At 43.7% G+C, this 14,775-nt stretch overlaps 1 protein-coding gene across 11 annotated transcripts in view; it reads left to right on the top strand.

The window, feature by feature from the left end:
• Positions 1 to 14,775, top strand: part of PDE4DIP (phosphodiesterase 4D interacting protein) — a 1,321,554-nt gene that overhangs the window by 873,166 nt on the left and 433,613 nt on the right. For all 11 annotated transcript variants that reach the window (XM_085654823.1, XM_085654822.1, XM_085654821.1 and 8 more), the window contains one exon: positions 25 to 251. In XM_085654823.1, the coding sequence (XP_085510949.1) occupies positions 25 to 251 (227 nt within the window). The remainder of the gene's footprint in view (positions 1 to 24; positions 252 to 14,775) is intronic.

Here is a 14,775-nt window from a genome sequence, read left to right as displayed (position 1 = left end):
TTTATGTTCCTAAATTCCCTATAGAGTTCTGCGGCCACCTGTAAAGATAACCCCGGGTCAGCAAAGGGAATGAATCCTGTACCCTGGAATTCACTCGGCAGCACTAGCCACTCAAAGCAAGAGGAAGACCCTGGTGTAAACCGTGAGCTCAGGCGAAAGAAGGAGGGAGAAGAGGAGGAAGCGAAGAGTCCATTCAAAGAATCGAAGGCTCGGGGTGTGCAGGCTGAGATCCCTCCGGGGGACATCTCCAGGTATTATACAGAGCATTCCTGTAACATGGTGGGAAACGATGATTCGAAGTACATTCACCCCTTAAATACGAGGCTCTGGCACTGAGTATATCTGGAGTGGCCAAAAGTAATTTCCCATTAGGGGCTTGTTGCTACATTTGCAAAATAATAACCATCCTCCTAATAACTAATATTCCTGTTATTGTTTTTAATAATTTTGCAAACAGAAGAATACAATGATGATGGTGTTTGTATAATCCTGATCAATATAAATATTCTCCTTCTTTCTTCTTCCCTTATTTTCCTGCTCCCTCTCCTTCACCTCTCTTATATATTTCCACATATAATTTAACACGTTGTCTGACATTACAGAAACTAAGTGCTTGTTAATAAAGGGATATTATTTCTTGTTTTAGAATCACTTGCCTTTATACACGTGATAATAATACTTTCCTTGTGTCACTTTAACCAAGTTTTATAACCAAATATGTTTCCTAGGACCTCCGTGTCACCATGAGAGACTCTACACTTCTTTTATGGTCCTTCATAATTTCCCAAAATATAGGTGTTAGAAATACACGATACCCCCCCACCCCCAAGTACATTTTTAGTTTTTTGTTTTATCTTCTCTCGTTCATCTCTATGTATTTCATATTTTTGCAGGGATGTCTGAACCTAAAATATGTATGAGTGGCAGAAACTGGAAGACAAGATGCATATTTAGAATCTATATGATTGCTAAAATTAAGACAAAAACCTTTATTTCCGTTTTTAAAAAATTACAGCTGACATTTCCAATAAAACCAATGTTCATGTTTGTAATGAAATGTAAAGAGCGCGATCAGCAATCTTTCCTAGATATATGTGTGACTGGGACTTTCATGGATTCAATGCTCATAGGAGGCTTCAGAGGACAGGTTCACTCTGCCGTTTAAAATTCTGTTAATGTGGACGCAAAATTAATTATTTACATGCTTCAAAATATACTTCTAGTAGCCCCAGTTCAAATCTCACTGCAACCATAGGTGTACTCCTCACTATGGGAAGCAAATACCCACATGGCAGTATTACCCTCTAAAATACCGAGTTGTGAATGTAACTGACCTCCAAAAATATGTGGGCCAAAGACGAATTTATTTATTTGAGTTTTATATAGCGCTGGCTAGACCCGGAGGTATCAGAGCGCTTTACATAAGGTTCCACAAAGTTACAAAAATACATCAGTTACCAGTTCCATCAATTACTAGAAAAACATTTCAGGAGCGTAAAGACGAGATAAATGCAGCTTAGAAGGGAGCGGGGATAGGGTAAAGGGGTAGGAGGGAAATAGGATTGAGAGATGAGGGAGAGTCTGCCCAAAGTCCAGCTGGGCAGGTGACGGCCAAGGGGGCCATCTTCTCTATAGCCATCAGGTTGCTCCACCGGGCATCGGCCAAATAGCTGGGTCTCAACGGAAAAGCATTTAAAAAGCAGAGGGGACGAGCCATTGAAAAACAATTCCCAACATTTGTATATTTGGTTATATCACTCATAAAGATAATCATTGGGGTTGGTACTAATCCACAGACATGTCCAGTCCATATTTTGCTGACATATGTTTCCCAGAAGACATCTATATTGGTAATCAGATTTGAAATTAGACTATCTGCATGGATCTCAACAGAACTTTTGGATGTTTAGCGTTCGGAGGACCCTTGGAACTTGAGAAAATACATTAGACAAATCTGTAAATGGCCCAGAAAATATCTAAGATGAGTTGCGCTATCCTCCGCTAGAGAGGGGCGTCCCCCACTCGTACTTGGATATAACATGTAATCAAGTAACCAAATGTTCAAGAAACGATGTTTCAAATCAAATGTATTCTTCTTTTGTTCATAAAAAATTATTTGAATCTTATTAATACTTCTTTCCTTATAATCATTTCATCTTCATGATGGAAAAATGCAATTTTGACACAATACAAACTGTGTGCCTAGTTACCCAATGCATTTCGGGCCACAGCCCTTCGTCAGGGGCATAATATCTGTAATTTTTAAAGGAAACATTAGGTCAGTCGCCAAACATGACCTTAAGTGAGTTCATGCACTGTAGTTAATGTGCAAATCTTACTTGGTACTGTCATGCCTTTTCAACGAAAAGGTGACCCCGGTAAGAAACGGTGAAAACCAATTAAAAAATGGAAGTTCAAAGCACTATTATCACGACAAACGCTTTTGGTAAATCGATGTCTTCACCTTGAATGCGGACAGAAATGATCTCAAAAGCTATGAAACATGCTCCCCATATTGTAGTGCCTTCGCTTGTTTGTTAGTATCGTGCATACGGTTCTCATAAACGACTGAGGTGACGAATATTATTGTGGACCCAGAAAGTATGTCAATACTGAGCCGGTAAATGTACAGCTACCCAGTTTATATATTGCGTGGGTATTTCTAAAAATTAAATGGTCCACATAGATCGACCTGAATAACGAAAATGTGAACACATACTTAGTGAAAACGTCATATCCCTGATGGTTACAAGTGGTAAGCGTATAAACGAAAAAAGTGCTTACTTCAAGAAATAATACGTGATGAATATTCCTCACTGTTACGGCCCTTATCACGTATCGGCTCTATCCTAAATTGGATCACATTGGAGTGCGTCAGACTACATAACTATATTGTTCCAGAAAGTATCTAGCCACAACGTCCACCAAATATTTCCACCAAGTACTGAAAAACAAGAGCCTGATCACAAGCTCTGTGTCGTTCCCGGAAATCCCTCTTTACAACTATTTGTTCTAATATTTTGCCATGAAAACATGACTCTAGCAAACTATTAATGGGGCAGGTAAGAAAGGCTACCATTCTAACACATTTCTGTCAGCTAACTTGAAAAATAAGGATTTTGCTTAAATTAAACCGCAGATTTAAGACACCTAGGGGCATATTAACTAAGTTTTAATGCTCTGTTTGCATCACAAATGGATGCAAATAAGCGCTACATTTTTTTTCCTAATTTACTTTCCAGCGCTAAACTTGTAAAATTCCTCGAAAATAGTGCAAAGCAGTGCATAGACCTGTTATGCATTGCTTAGTGCCAAGGGGGCGTACCATGGGTGGTGCATGGACAGTCCCATGCAACCACCCAAGGTTTCTGAGGCAAAGCCCTATTTACTTAAAAAAAAAGTAGACAAGGTTAGTGTCAGAAAATAGTGCCCGCTTCAACCAGGCACTATCACAGAGAAATGTTTTCATTTCTCCTTTCTTTTCCGACTTTGATTGTGTGCTGCACTGTACAGCACACATGCAAGATGGGATAGTTTTGGGAATAGTCTAAGCATACTATTTTGTACTGGAAGGGTATCCTTCCAGTACAAAATCTATGCTAGTCTCACGTAGACACCCTTGCACTATGGTGCAAAGGTGTGTATGTGGCGCACGGCAGCACATTTCTCCACTTGCGCTAGGGAGAGGGGAGGAGAGTGGCATATTTCTGTAAATATTGTGCTCACCTACTCTCTCCTTCTCACGCAGTGCAGCAGTTACGGCTGCGGCACTGCACTCTGTGATGAGTCAGTAAATAGGGGCCCTAGTCCACAAATCAGTGGTAAATGTATTAAACAAATTCAAATGCCCTTCGATTCAACAATAGTTGTACTATTGTGTTTATCACTTACCTCATTTACCTAAGAATAATCCTAGGATTGCTTGTCGCTACAATCCCCCACAATAGCATCCACTTATTGTATCTGCTTGATGATCTATTCAATTCATATAATGGGATCATTCCTGCCCACAAAGTAGAATGGAATCACTAGTCAAAAACCCTCATATCACCAGACAACAATCTCCAGAACCCTTTATATTCACTTTCGTAACAGCTCTTGCCATTTTCTCACATCGATTCAGTCTAAATGTCAATCATTTATGTTTTGAGAACTTTCCATATTTCTGCCTAAATCCTTTCACCAGATTATAGCGATTTGAAACTCACATGATTCCATCCATAGTTATAGTTATGCTTCATACAACACTCCGATATCACTAACGTCCAAAATTATGTACTTAGGGTCACTGGTACCATAAATACTCTTGAATCATTTTTGATTTGTTAGTCTGCAGCCAACAAGTATTGCTGGCATTTTAACACTGCTCATGACAGAGGTAGAATTATTTTGCAGAAGAGACAAACAGTTAAAATGAGGGTTATGTGACTGTCTTCTTGTACAATATTCAAAAGCCAGAAAATAATTACCAATACCTCATGCTAACAAATTAGTGATTAATAGGAGGCACATATCATCCATTAGGAAGGGCAAATTTTCGGGTTGTTTTCTGTAAAAGCCTGTTTCATCAAGCCACCACCACACCTTCAAAAATCTCCCTGCACCATTGTCTAAACTTTTATACACAAAGTGAAGCCCATAATACGGTTTAACATTACAAGGGGCAATTTCCCCAGGATCATGGTAATCCACTAAGTTCATGAGGAGGATACAAATAAAATCTCCTGATTAAACTGTATGTCTGTGTATATATAAATAAGAGTGATTGTATAAATGAATGACTGAGTGTGTTACCAGCTGCATGGGTGAGTGATTGGGTGTGTTAGTCGCTGCATGAGTGAGTGACTGCCTCTGTAAGTGGTTATATGGGTGAGTAAATGGCGGTGCCTGTAGCAAATGTTTGTGATAGTGGCTGTATAGGTCAGTGAATGTGTATGATAGTGGCCGTATAGGTGAGTGAATCTGTGTGTTAGTAGGGTACGCGCTGGTGTTTTACTCCTGCACACCTCCTCTATTACTTCTGGCTTTGCCGGTGCCCTGGGGGGCTACAGCATCCAGCAACCTTCACTGCATGTTCCGACTAAGAGTCGGCCGGACTGTCAGCTCTGAACCCCTGTGAGGTGTACTTTAAGGGCCAGGCACTTCTGCAGCGTGGGATGAACTGGTCTTTTACTCCTGCACACCTCCTCTATTGCTTCTGGTTTTCCCAGTGCCTCAGGGGACTACAACATCCAGCAACCATCACTGCACGTTCCCAGGAGGTGGACAGGCGGTGAGCTCAGACTCCCCTGGGAGGTGTACTTTAAGGGCAAGGCACTTCTGCAGCATGGGTCTCATGTGGGCTATGCTCGGGCCAAGGGCAGGCCATCTATGCCTGTCAGAGCCCGGAGGAGGCTGGACTACCTCCCCTGGCTTGAGTTTTCCAGATGTATCTCTGGATAAAAGAGGCTCAAAGGACACTATGAGCTATGGGTAAGAGAAAGGCCAGTGCAATTATTATTTCTAATAACAAAGAGAAGCAGGGGTTGGCTTTCATAACTGATTACCTTTCCACTGCTATGACTGCAATTCATTCCAAAATAGTATCAGTAGAAGAAAGGCTCAGGGCTACAAAAAATCCCTATCCTTGCTCTCACCCAAGGAGACACAGCTAACAGTGACATCCACTGAGCCACAAGGCAACTGACAATGGTTGCCTAGCATATCTGGAAGCATTGCCCACACTAGTAACAACTGTGTTCTCCTGGAGGATAGTGAGATAATGATATTGTCCACCAATTTTCAACTCTCGCCCCGTGTTGGAAATAATTTTCAGGTGGATGATACTGCCTCCCCTCCGAGTAAAAGAAAGAAAGCTGGAATACGGGTGGAAAAAGGCAAAACAGGCAAAGTGAAGAAGTGCTTTGAGCCTTCAAGTCTCCCTATTACTGTGGGGGCTGCTGGAAGTAAAGGAGAGCCACTGCTGGTATCTGGGTTAGTGGTTCAGCCAACCATAGCGAATGACAGAGGGGATGTGCACATCCTGGGACCTGCTCTTGAGAGAGCATTGTCACCCCTTGTGATGGCGCTCACAAGTATTGGTGATTCTCTGAAAGAGCTCATGGTCCAAATTAGAACCAGTCTTCCAGAAAGAGTGGGACGGCCAGAGGGGCTTCCTCATCTTTTGAGCCTTGCGGCATCGATTGCGCCAGTGGTGGAGGGTAGCATTAACCAAAGAGTGTGCCCACAGCCCGAAGTCAATACACATGTACCTTCTGCTCCATCTGCAACCTCCTGCACAACAAGACCTGTGCGTCACCCTGGAGGCAGGCCTACTCCTTCATTTGGGACCCTCCATAGTGCAACCAATTTTAAACCTGGCATGCCCAAGTGTGGGCATTGTGGTTAACATCCTTGAACAAGTCTGGGTTGATTATTATACCAAACTACATGACTATTATGAACCAGCTTCTTCTGAATGTAGTCTTGATTTCAACTTGGCCGAACTCATCAAATCTCCTTGGATAACTATCCCAGTAGGGGAAGTCATCTCAGCAATTCAAAGATACCTACCTAACAAGGCCCCTGCACCAGATGTGGTCTCAAAGGATCTTTTTAAAGACAATCCTTCTCTCTGGGTCCCAAATCTTGGTAAGTGACGTCAGGAGTTAAATCAGTGCCACTCTAACTGCCGCTAGACTGGTTTTGGACCTGCCCAAACGGGCCTCAGCTCACTTGGCAAGAAGGACTCTACACTGGCTCCCAATGGAGGCCAGGATTTCCTTCAAGTCCCTGACTTTGATTTATAGAGCCCTGGCCACTAATCGGTCCGGAGGTGTGAGGGACCTGTTGGTCCCCTATACACCCTTTAGAACTCTCCGGTCGTCCAATAAGTTCTTGCTCCAAGTTCCCAGGATACGTAAGGCTAACTGGGGAGGTAGAGCCTTTTCTACTCTTGCTCCAAGGCTTTGGAACACCCTGCCCTTGGAGATAAAATCTCTTCCCTCGGCGCTTGCTTTTAGGAAGGCTCTTAAGACATGGCTTTTCGCCAAGGCCTACGCTTAGACATGATCTGCCATACTTTTTGCATTGTCTTTGGTTAGGCGCCTTGATGCCTTCGGGCTAAGTCGCGCGTTTACAAGTCTCCTTTCATTTCATTTCATTTCACTCTGCCTATTTCATGGTTAAGGGCCCCCATCGTCCCGAACTATAAAACGGGCAATGAAAGTGACCCTCATTGCTATCATCATATATCTTTGATCTAGGCTACCGCAAAGATCTTGGGCCGTGTCCTTTTTGACCACTTAAAAATCCTGTGCTACTGAAAGTTCCATCTCAGGTTCAGTATGGTTTCAGACAGGGCCTTGGAATGATGGACTAACACCTGAACCTCCACCTGCTCGATGCTAAGTATGTGACTGTCAGGGAGGGTTGTCTCTTCCTGACAATCATGGACCTAAGCACGACATTTAACAATGTTGTCAGAAGCAAGTTCTGGGCAATGTTCCTAAAAGGGGGGTCTGTTTCAATACATTATTTCCTTTTGTCGCAATTGCATTCAGATGTTGAAGGTAGGGTCAGGTATGGGCCCAATGGGGAATGCCCCCCTTATATAAAGATTAGGAAGGGTGCCAGTCAACTGTGTTTCCTGATGCCTTTTCTTTCCAGGTTTTATATTAACAGCCTGGAGGATTTTTTGATCCAAGCCGCAGCACATCCCCGAGGTTTGAAACTCAGCATCTTCCACTTCTTATGTATGCAAAACTATTCAAATTTGCATCCATGCCTCTAGAGGCTGCTATTACAGTTTATAAAGCCAGACCAGTAACCTTCCATCATATGGTGCTGGTGGCACACTGATTGTTTGCAATTGCAGATTAGCGAGAACATATTTTTTAGAAAATTGCTGTCATTGCCCGGTAGTGTTCCGTTGTTCATAGCTAACGAAGAGATAGGCCTCCAGTATCTGCATGACCTAGTGGGAATTGCTCCAATAGTGCTCTGGCTCTCTGATTGGGCCAGGCCAGAAGCTGCACTGAAACAGCCATTGTTGTCTGATTGCCTGGGGCTAGCAGGGATGCACATAAATAAGTGGTTTATGTATATCAAAAACACCTTATTGGAAATCTATAGATTTTATCACTTTACTAACCCTGATAGTATTATGCCCGGTGATAAAAAAAATTATTACACATGAACTCCTTAACCACCTTGCGGCAAAGAGGCTGAATCAAAAAAGGGCTTGGTGGCATCTTTTCTTCCCTTATGCACCTCCCCCAACATTGAGCAGTACTTGTCCAGCGTTGAAGTTTGTAATTTGAGTTTCTAATTTAGATCCCTTTGCTTTGCATCGTTGTAGCATTAATATAACATATTTTCCATTTGTTCTTAGAATGAACGAAGACTTAATATCTGATCTGCAATTTGGACAGGTCATATTTTGTTTATGCTTTTTCGTCAATTTGTCAAAAGGCCCAGTTTTGCAATTCGATAATGTTAAATACAGAAAATGCTCCGAATTTATTTGAGTGCCAGATGAATAATAACAATCTTCACAGTCATAGTTTCCAGGGCCGGACTGGGAATAGCAACCAGCCCTGGCTGATTGCTGATTGACCAGCCCTGGGGGCGATGTGGGGTGCTAGTAAAAAGCACCGCTCCTGTTTTTGTTACAGGGGGGCGATATTGCACCAGTGCTGCAAAACCGGACCACAGTGACAAAACCAGCCCTCACGGCCAGAAAACAACCCCCCACCCCTCAAGGGAAATGCCCAGTGCCCGCTCCAGCCAGTCCGGCCCTGATGGTTTCATCTGTATCTCAGTTCGAATAAATCATCAATATTTACTTCTTCTTGTTCTACAACTCCAAGGATGGCCATAATAAATTCTTGTGTGTCCTGTTGGCTGTGTCCTGTTGGCTGTTCAGAGTAAATAGTAGGGATCTACTACATATATCTAAAAGGTCTCGAATGTCTGAAGCAGAATGTATCACAGTTCTGTCAGTGACTAAACATTGGAGCAAATGATACAATGCTGAACACAATTTCTTATCTGTTTTTTGTTGAATTTGATTGACAAGATGTGTTAAATGAGACAGTACATTCAGAACAACATTTGCATAGCAGTTGACACCTGAACTGATTTCTAATTGGTATCCTACACCATCTGCATCTTTATCCACTTTTTTCATTTAACGCCTTCTAGCTTGTTTCCTTTCTTTTCTTGAATATCCTTTGACTCTTTTGTGAGCTTCCGGATAGGGCAGATTATCTGTTTCTCATAAATAGGATACTGTTCAAAATGAGGAGTGTATAGACTACCTAACTGATTGTACTCCCTTACACAACTTGCATCAGCACTGACTTTCTTATCATCAAAATCAATCAAAAATAAACCGGTCAATGTTCTGCATCAAGACTTAAACCTTGTGATGTAGGAATAGTTACAGCATACACTAGAGAGAGGGAACTGCTGCCACCACACATATAAGTCTTTCAGTAGCAAAAACGTACAACACACTTGCCAATCTGTTTCACTCCATCAATATGATCAAATTTGATGCCCAAGTATTCGACCTCAACTCTATTTGGAAGAATAATGAAAATAAGAATTTTTCCCAGTGCACCATTTACTAACCCATCTTTAACATTTAAATTATTCCACCTGTTCTTGCATATGTGTAAAGTCTTTTATAATTCTGCAGTCCTGGATACAGACTTCTCTAAAGAATCCAGTTATGCTTGTAGTTTATCCGTAAGTAGTAAACACCCTTATGTTCCATTTTATCGATAGCTGCAATTTTGAAAATATCTTCTTTCTTCAGTTTTAGTAAGTGTTTGTTGACGTTGGAGCACTCGATGTGTGGACATTAAAACAAACTATGGATTTCTTTCCTTCAATAAAGTCGTACATTAGTTCTGCTGCTGTGATGTTAAATGGAAATAGTTTCTTGATATGTCAACTTTCCAAAGCATGTTTTCCAATGTTTGTTAGAACTCTTATTCTAATGTCCTTAAGAATCTTTCCATAATCTACATCAGATACTTGATGTATATTTTTCACTAGTTCCTTGTATTCAAAGTGTATCCAAATATTTACATTGCCAATACTCCCTAAAAACATTTATTGTCTTATTATGGACATGTGTTTTGAAAACAGGTTGTCCTTTTATGGGGGTAAGTTGTAGTAGGTCATGGAATACAATCAAATGCTTTCTTCGAAAGAGTACATTGTAGTTTGTTCTTAACATCTGCTGTATTCTTAAGTGTATGAAGGCAGTATTCAGTTTAATACCATGTTCACCTCATTAATGATTAACTGCTTCAGTTTCTTCAGTACTCTTGATACCTCGTGGCAAGCTACACCAGATAATTTCTGATATTCCAGTGAATTGTCTTTTTATATTATGTGCAGCTAATCCTGTTGGTGCTGTTACTACACATGACACATTTGATTGTGTAGTCTTCTCTAGAAAATCAGTGAGAACTAAGAAAGCTTTTGCCAGTGCTAGCTTAACCACTGATGTATAGTAATATTGGCTTATACAGAAAACATTCACATTGTTTCTTCTCATGGACAAATTCATGCTTTAATTTATCTTTAACCTTTTTAAACATGTATTCCTGTTCATTTTTCATTTGCTGTACTAACTGCTTGAAATACACAATTTCCTCTCTTGCTTGCTGTATTGCACTCTCCACCTCATTCACAGGCATAACTGCTTAATTTTGAATAATTGGTTCTCCAAGAGGATCTTGAGTCAGAGGTCCAGAACGTTGGCTGCTGTATGAACTTTCCTTAGTTACCTCAGTAGCAATGGTTTATTCCTGTTCAATCTCATCTTTCAACATTTGTAAGTAGGTTGGAAAGATTGAACACTAAACACTGTCTTTTACAGTGTCAAAATAGTCTTCGTATCAGTCATAGTGTCCAAGTAAACCTGATTCAACATGCCATGGCTTGAATAACTGCAAAAGTGCCAAGTAGAAAAATTCTCTTCTCTCCGGAGTTTGGCAACAAAGCTTTCGGTGGTTAATAAAATTTCCTTTGTTGTGTCTAAGCAAATAACAATCACTTTCAAGTACTGCATAGATCCCTTCTTCTATGTTTTCAGTTACATTACTTCTATATCTATAATATTGTAGCACTTCATAGAGACTTGTTTTAAAGATGTGGACTCCTTCTTGGGTAGTATGTATCTAACTTATTTGTTTTCAGAATGGTTCTACTTTCTAGATCAAATTCTGCGAGATACTGTATTTCTGGGAAATACTTTAATACTCTTTTTCGACTGCTTGCAAAGCCTAGACTTACCCATACAATTTCCCTTGACTTTGAGAATGAACGAGTCAAGCTCAATTGGTCTGAGCACTCATATGTTCCTATTCCTCTATGGGAAAGAATTTTCAAGCTGAAATTTTACAATTTCCTGATGAGACTCTTTTCCGCAGGAATCTCCCCTCACTGCTCTTTAATTTCTGTTTCCTCTGATTTTGTTATATATGAAGTCACGTAGCAGGCAAGAGCAATCGAGTTGTGTGCAACACATTGTAGATCCATATTTGCATTCCACATCTTCAGAATAACAGTGTTGCAGTCATTAATATATTTTAGCCCACTTTGAAGAGTGGGCTAAAGAACGGTGATGGATTAAACCCAGATCAGTTGACTTGGGGTGAGTGCTTGCAATGTTCAACACTCCGTCCATCATTTCCTTTGGTTTTTGCTTTGTTCGCCATAAGTTGGCAGGGTATGCTCAGACGTGAGTCCCTTGCTAACTTTGCCACTGGATTCAAGCAAGCCTGGCTGAAGACGGCTGAAATGCCAGAAACCGGTCCTAGGAAGCTTGTTTCCGGTCCAGGGAAAACATGGCTTGGCAGTTCGGGCTGGACTGTTCCCATGAGGCACAGGGTCAGACTGATTTGCATATGGCCATGTCTGAACTGGGGTGGCAGAGTGGGCTAAAGAACGGTGATGGATTAAACCCAGATCAGTTGACTGGGGGGGAGTGCTTGCAATGTTCAACACTCCGTCCATCATTTCCTTTGGTTTTTGCTTTGTTCGCCATAAGTTGGCAGGGTATGCTCAGACGGGAGTCCCTTGCTCACTTTGCCACTGGATTCAAGCAAGCCTGACTGAAGACGGCTGAAATGCCAGAAACCAGTCCTAGGAAGCTTGTTTCCGGTCCAGGGAAGACATGGCTTGGCAGTTCGGGCTGGTCTGTTCCCATGAGGCACAGGGTCAGACTGATTTGCATATGGCCATGTCTGAACTGGGGTGGCAGAGTGGGCGAAAAGAACGGTGATGGATTACACCCAGATCAGTTGACTGGGAGTGAGTGCTTGCAATGTTCAACACTCCGTCCATCATTTCCTTTGGTTTTTGCTTTGTTCGCCATAAGTTGGCAGGGTATGCTCAGACGTGAGTCCCTTGCTCACTTTGCCACTGGATTCAAGCAAGCCTGGCTGAAGACGGCTGAAATGCCAGAAACCGGTCCTAGGAAGCTTGTTTCCGGTCCAGGGAAGACATGGCTTGGCAGTTCGGGCTGGACTGTTCCCATGAGGCACAGGGTCAGACTGATTTGCATATGGCCATGTCTGAACTGGGGTGGCAGAGTGGGCTAAAGAACGGTGAGGGATTAAACCCAGATCAGTTGACTGGGGGTGAGTGCTTGCAATGTTCAACACTCCGTCCATCATTTCCTTTGGTTTTTGCTTTGTTCGCCATAAGTTGGCAGGGTATGCTCAGACGTGAGTCCCTTGCTCACTTTGCCACTGGATTAAAGCAAGCCTGGCTGAAGATGGCTGAAATGCCAGAAACCGGTCCTAGAAAGCTTGTTTCCGGTTCAGGGAAGACATGGCTTGGCAGTTCGGGCTCGACTGTTCCCATGAGGCACAGGGTCAGACTGATTTGCATATGGCCATGTCTGAACTGGGGTGGCAGAGTGGGCTAAAGAACGGTGATGGATTAAACCCAGATCAGTTGACTGGGGGTGAGTGCTTGCAATGTTCAACACTCCGTCCATCATTTCCTTTGGTTTTTGCTTTGTTCGCCATAAGTTGGCAGGGTATGCTCAGACGTGAGTCCCTTGCTCACTTTGCCACTGGATTCAAGCAAGCCTGGCTGAAGACGGCTGAAATGCCAGAAACCAGTCCTAGGAAGCTTGTTTCCGGTCCAGGGAAGACATGGCTTGGCAGTTCGGGCTGGACTGTTCCCATGAGGCACAGGGTCAGACTGATTTGCATATGGCCATGTCTGAACTGGGGTGGCAGAGTGGGCTAAAGAACGGTGATGGATTAAACCCAGATCAGTTGACTGGGGGTGAGTGCTTGCAATGTTCAACACTCCGTCCATCATTTCCTTTGTTTTTTTCTTGTTAGTGCGTCTGTTGGAGGGTTTCTTGATCGGCGCAAGAGTGTCGACGCAGTTGTTGATCCAACTCCAGAGGTTGTGGGCGTCGGTGGGGTCGGCAGGTGGTCTTTGGGCGAGGGTGATGTTTAGCTGGTCTTCGGTGATTTTGTTCTAGCTGTGGCAGGGGATCTGTTGAGTGCGGTGGTGCGTGGTGGGTTTCCGGAAGGTGAAGTGGATGCAGCGACGGTCGGTCCAGTGGAGTTCAGTGGTGTGGCTGAAGGAGACGTGGGGGCTAGCGGAGAAGATGGGATCAAGAGTGTGGCCGGCGGAGTGGGTGGGTGTTGTGACGAGCTGTCTGAGTCCGAGGTTGGCGAGGTTGTCAATCAGGGTGGTGGAGTTGGTGTCGTTGTTGTTCTCGAGGTGGAAGTTCAGGCCTCCGAGGAGGATGTAGTCTGTGGAGGCAAGGGCGATGGAGTCACTGCACTGGGGCCGAGGTCCGGGGGGTCTGTAGATGAGGGTTCCTCTGAGGGTGGTGTTGGGATCGGTGTGGATCTGGAAGTGCAGGTGTTCGGCCATCCGTAGACACCATCACCTCATCAGATCCTCCAAAAGGGACTCCTTCAAGGACCGACTTGACAACAACATGCACAACAGCAAAGAGCTCTTCAACATCGTGAAGGAACTCTCCAACCCCAGCTCCAACCCCAACGACATCCCACCATCACAAGACCTGTGCGACTCCCTTGCCACCTTCTTCCATGGCAAGATTGCAGACATCCACGGCAGCTTCCACGACCTGACCGCCCTTCAACCACTAACACTACAGACCCCGCGGCCACCACCAACATCGATCCCCTGCTCACCTGGACCAACATAAACGACGACGACACCATCAAAATATCAAAATCATGAACACAATCCACTCCGGCTCTCTGTCAGATCCATGCCCACACCACATCTGCAACAAAGCTAGCACAACCATCGCACCCCATCTCCACAAGGCCATCAACATCTCCTTCGAGACCGCGACCTTCCCGGAGAGCTGGAAGCCCGCCGAGATCAACGCCTTACTCAAAAAACCCAAGGCGGATCCGAGGGACCTCAAGAACCTCCGGCCCATCTCCCTGCTCCCGTTCCCCGCAAAGGTCATCGAGAAGACTGTCAACAGACAGCTGACCTGCTACCTCGAGGAGAACAACATCCTGGACCCGTCTCAATCTGGGTTTCACAGCAACCACAGCACCGAGACTGCCCTCATCGCCGCCACCCATGACATCAGGGCCCTACTGGACAATGGCAAAACCGCGGCCCTCATCTTCCTAGACCTATCTGCCGCCTTTGACACTGTCTGCCACCGCAACCTACGCACACGCCTCCACAACACAGAGATCCGAGACAAGGCTCTGGACTGGACCACCTCCTTCCTCTCCGGTGTACACAGAGCGT

Source organism: Triturus cristatus, chromosome 4_1 (genome assembly GCF_964204655.1).
Source record: "Triturus cristatus chromosome 4_1, aTriCri1.1, whole genome shotgun sequence".
Lineage (NCBI taxonomy): Eukaryota > Metazoa > Chordata > Amphibia > Caudata > Salamandridae > Triturus > Triturus cristatus.
The sequence above is the reverse complement of the archived record's forward strand: the minus strand, read 5'-3'. Positions and strand labels throughout refer to the sequence as shown.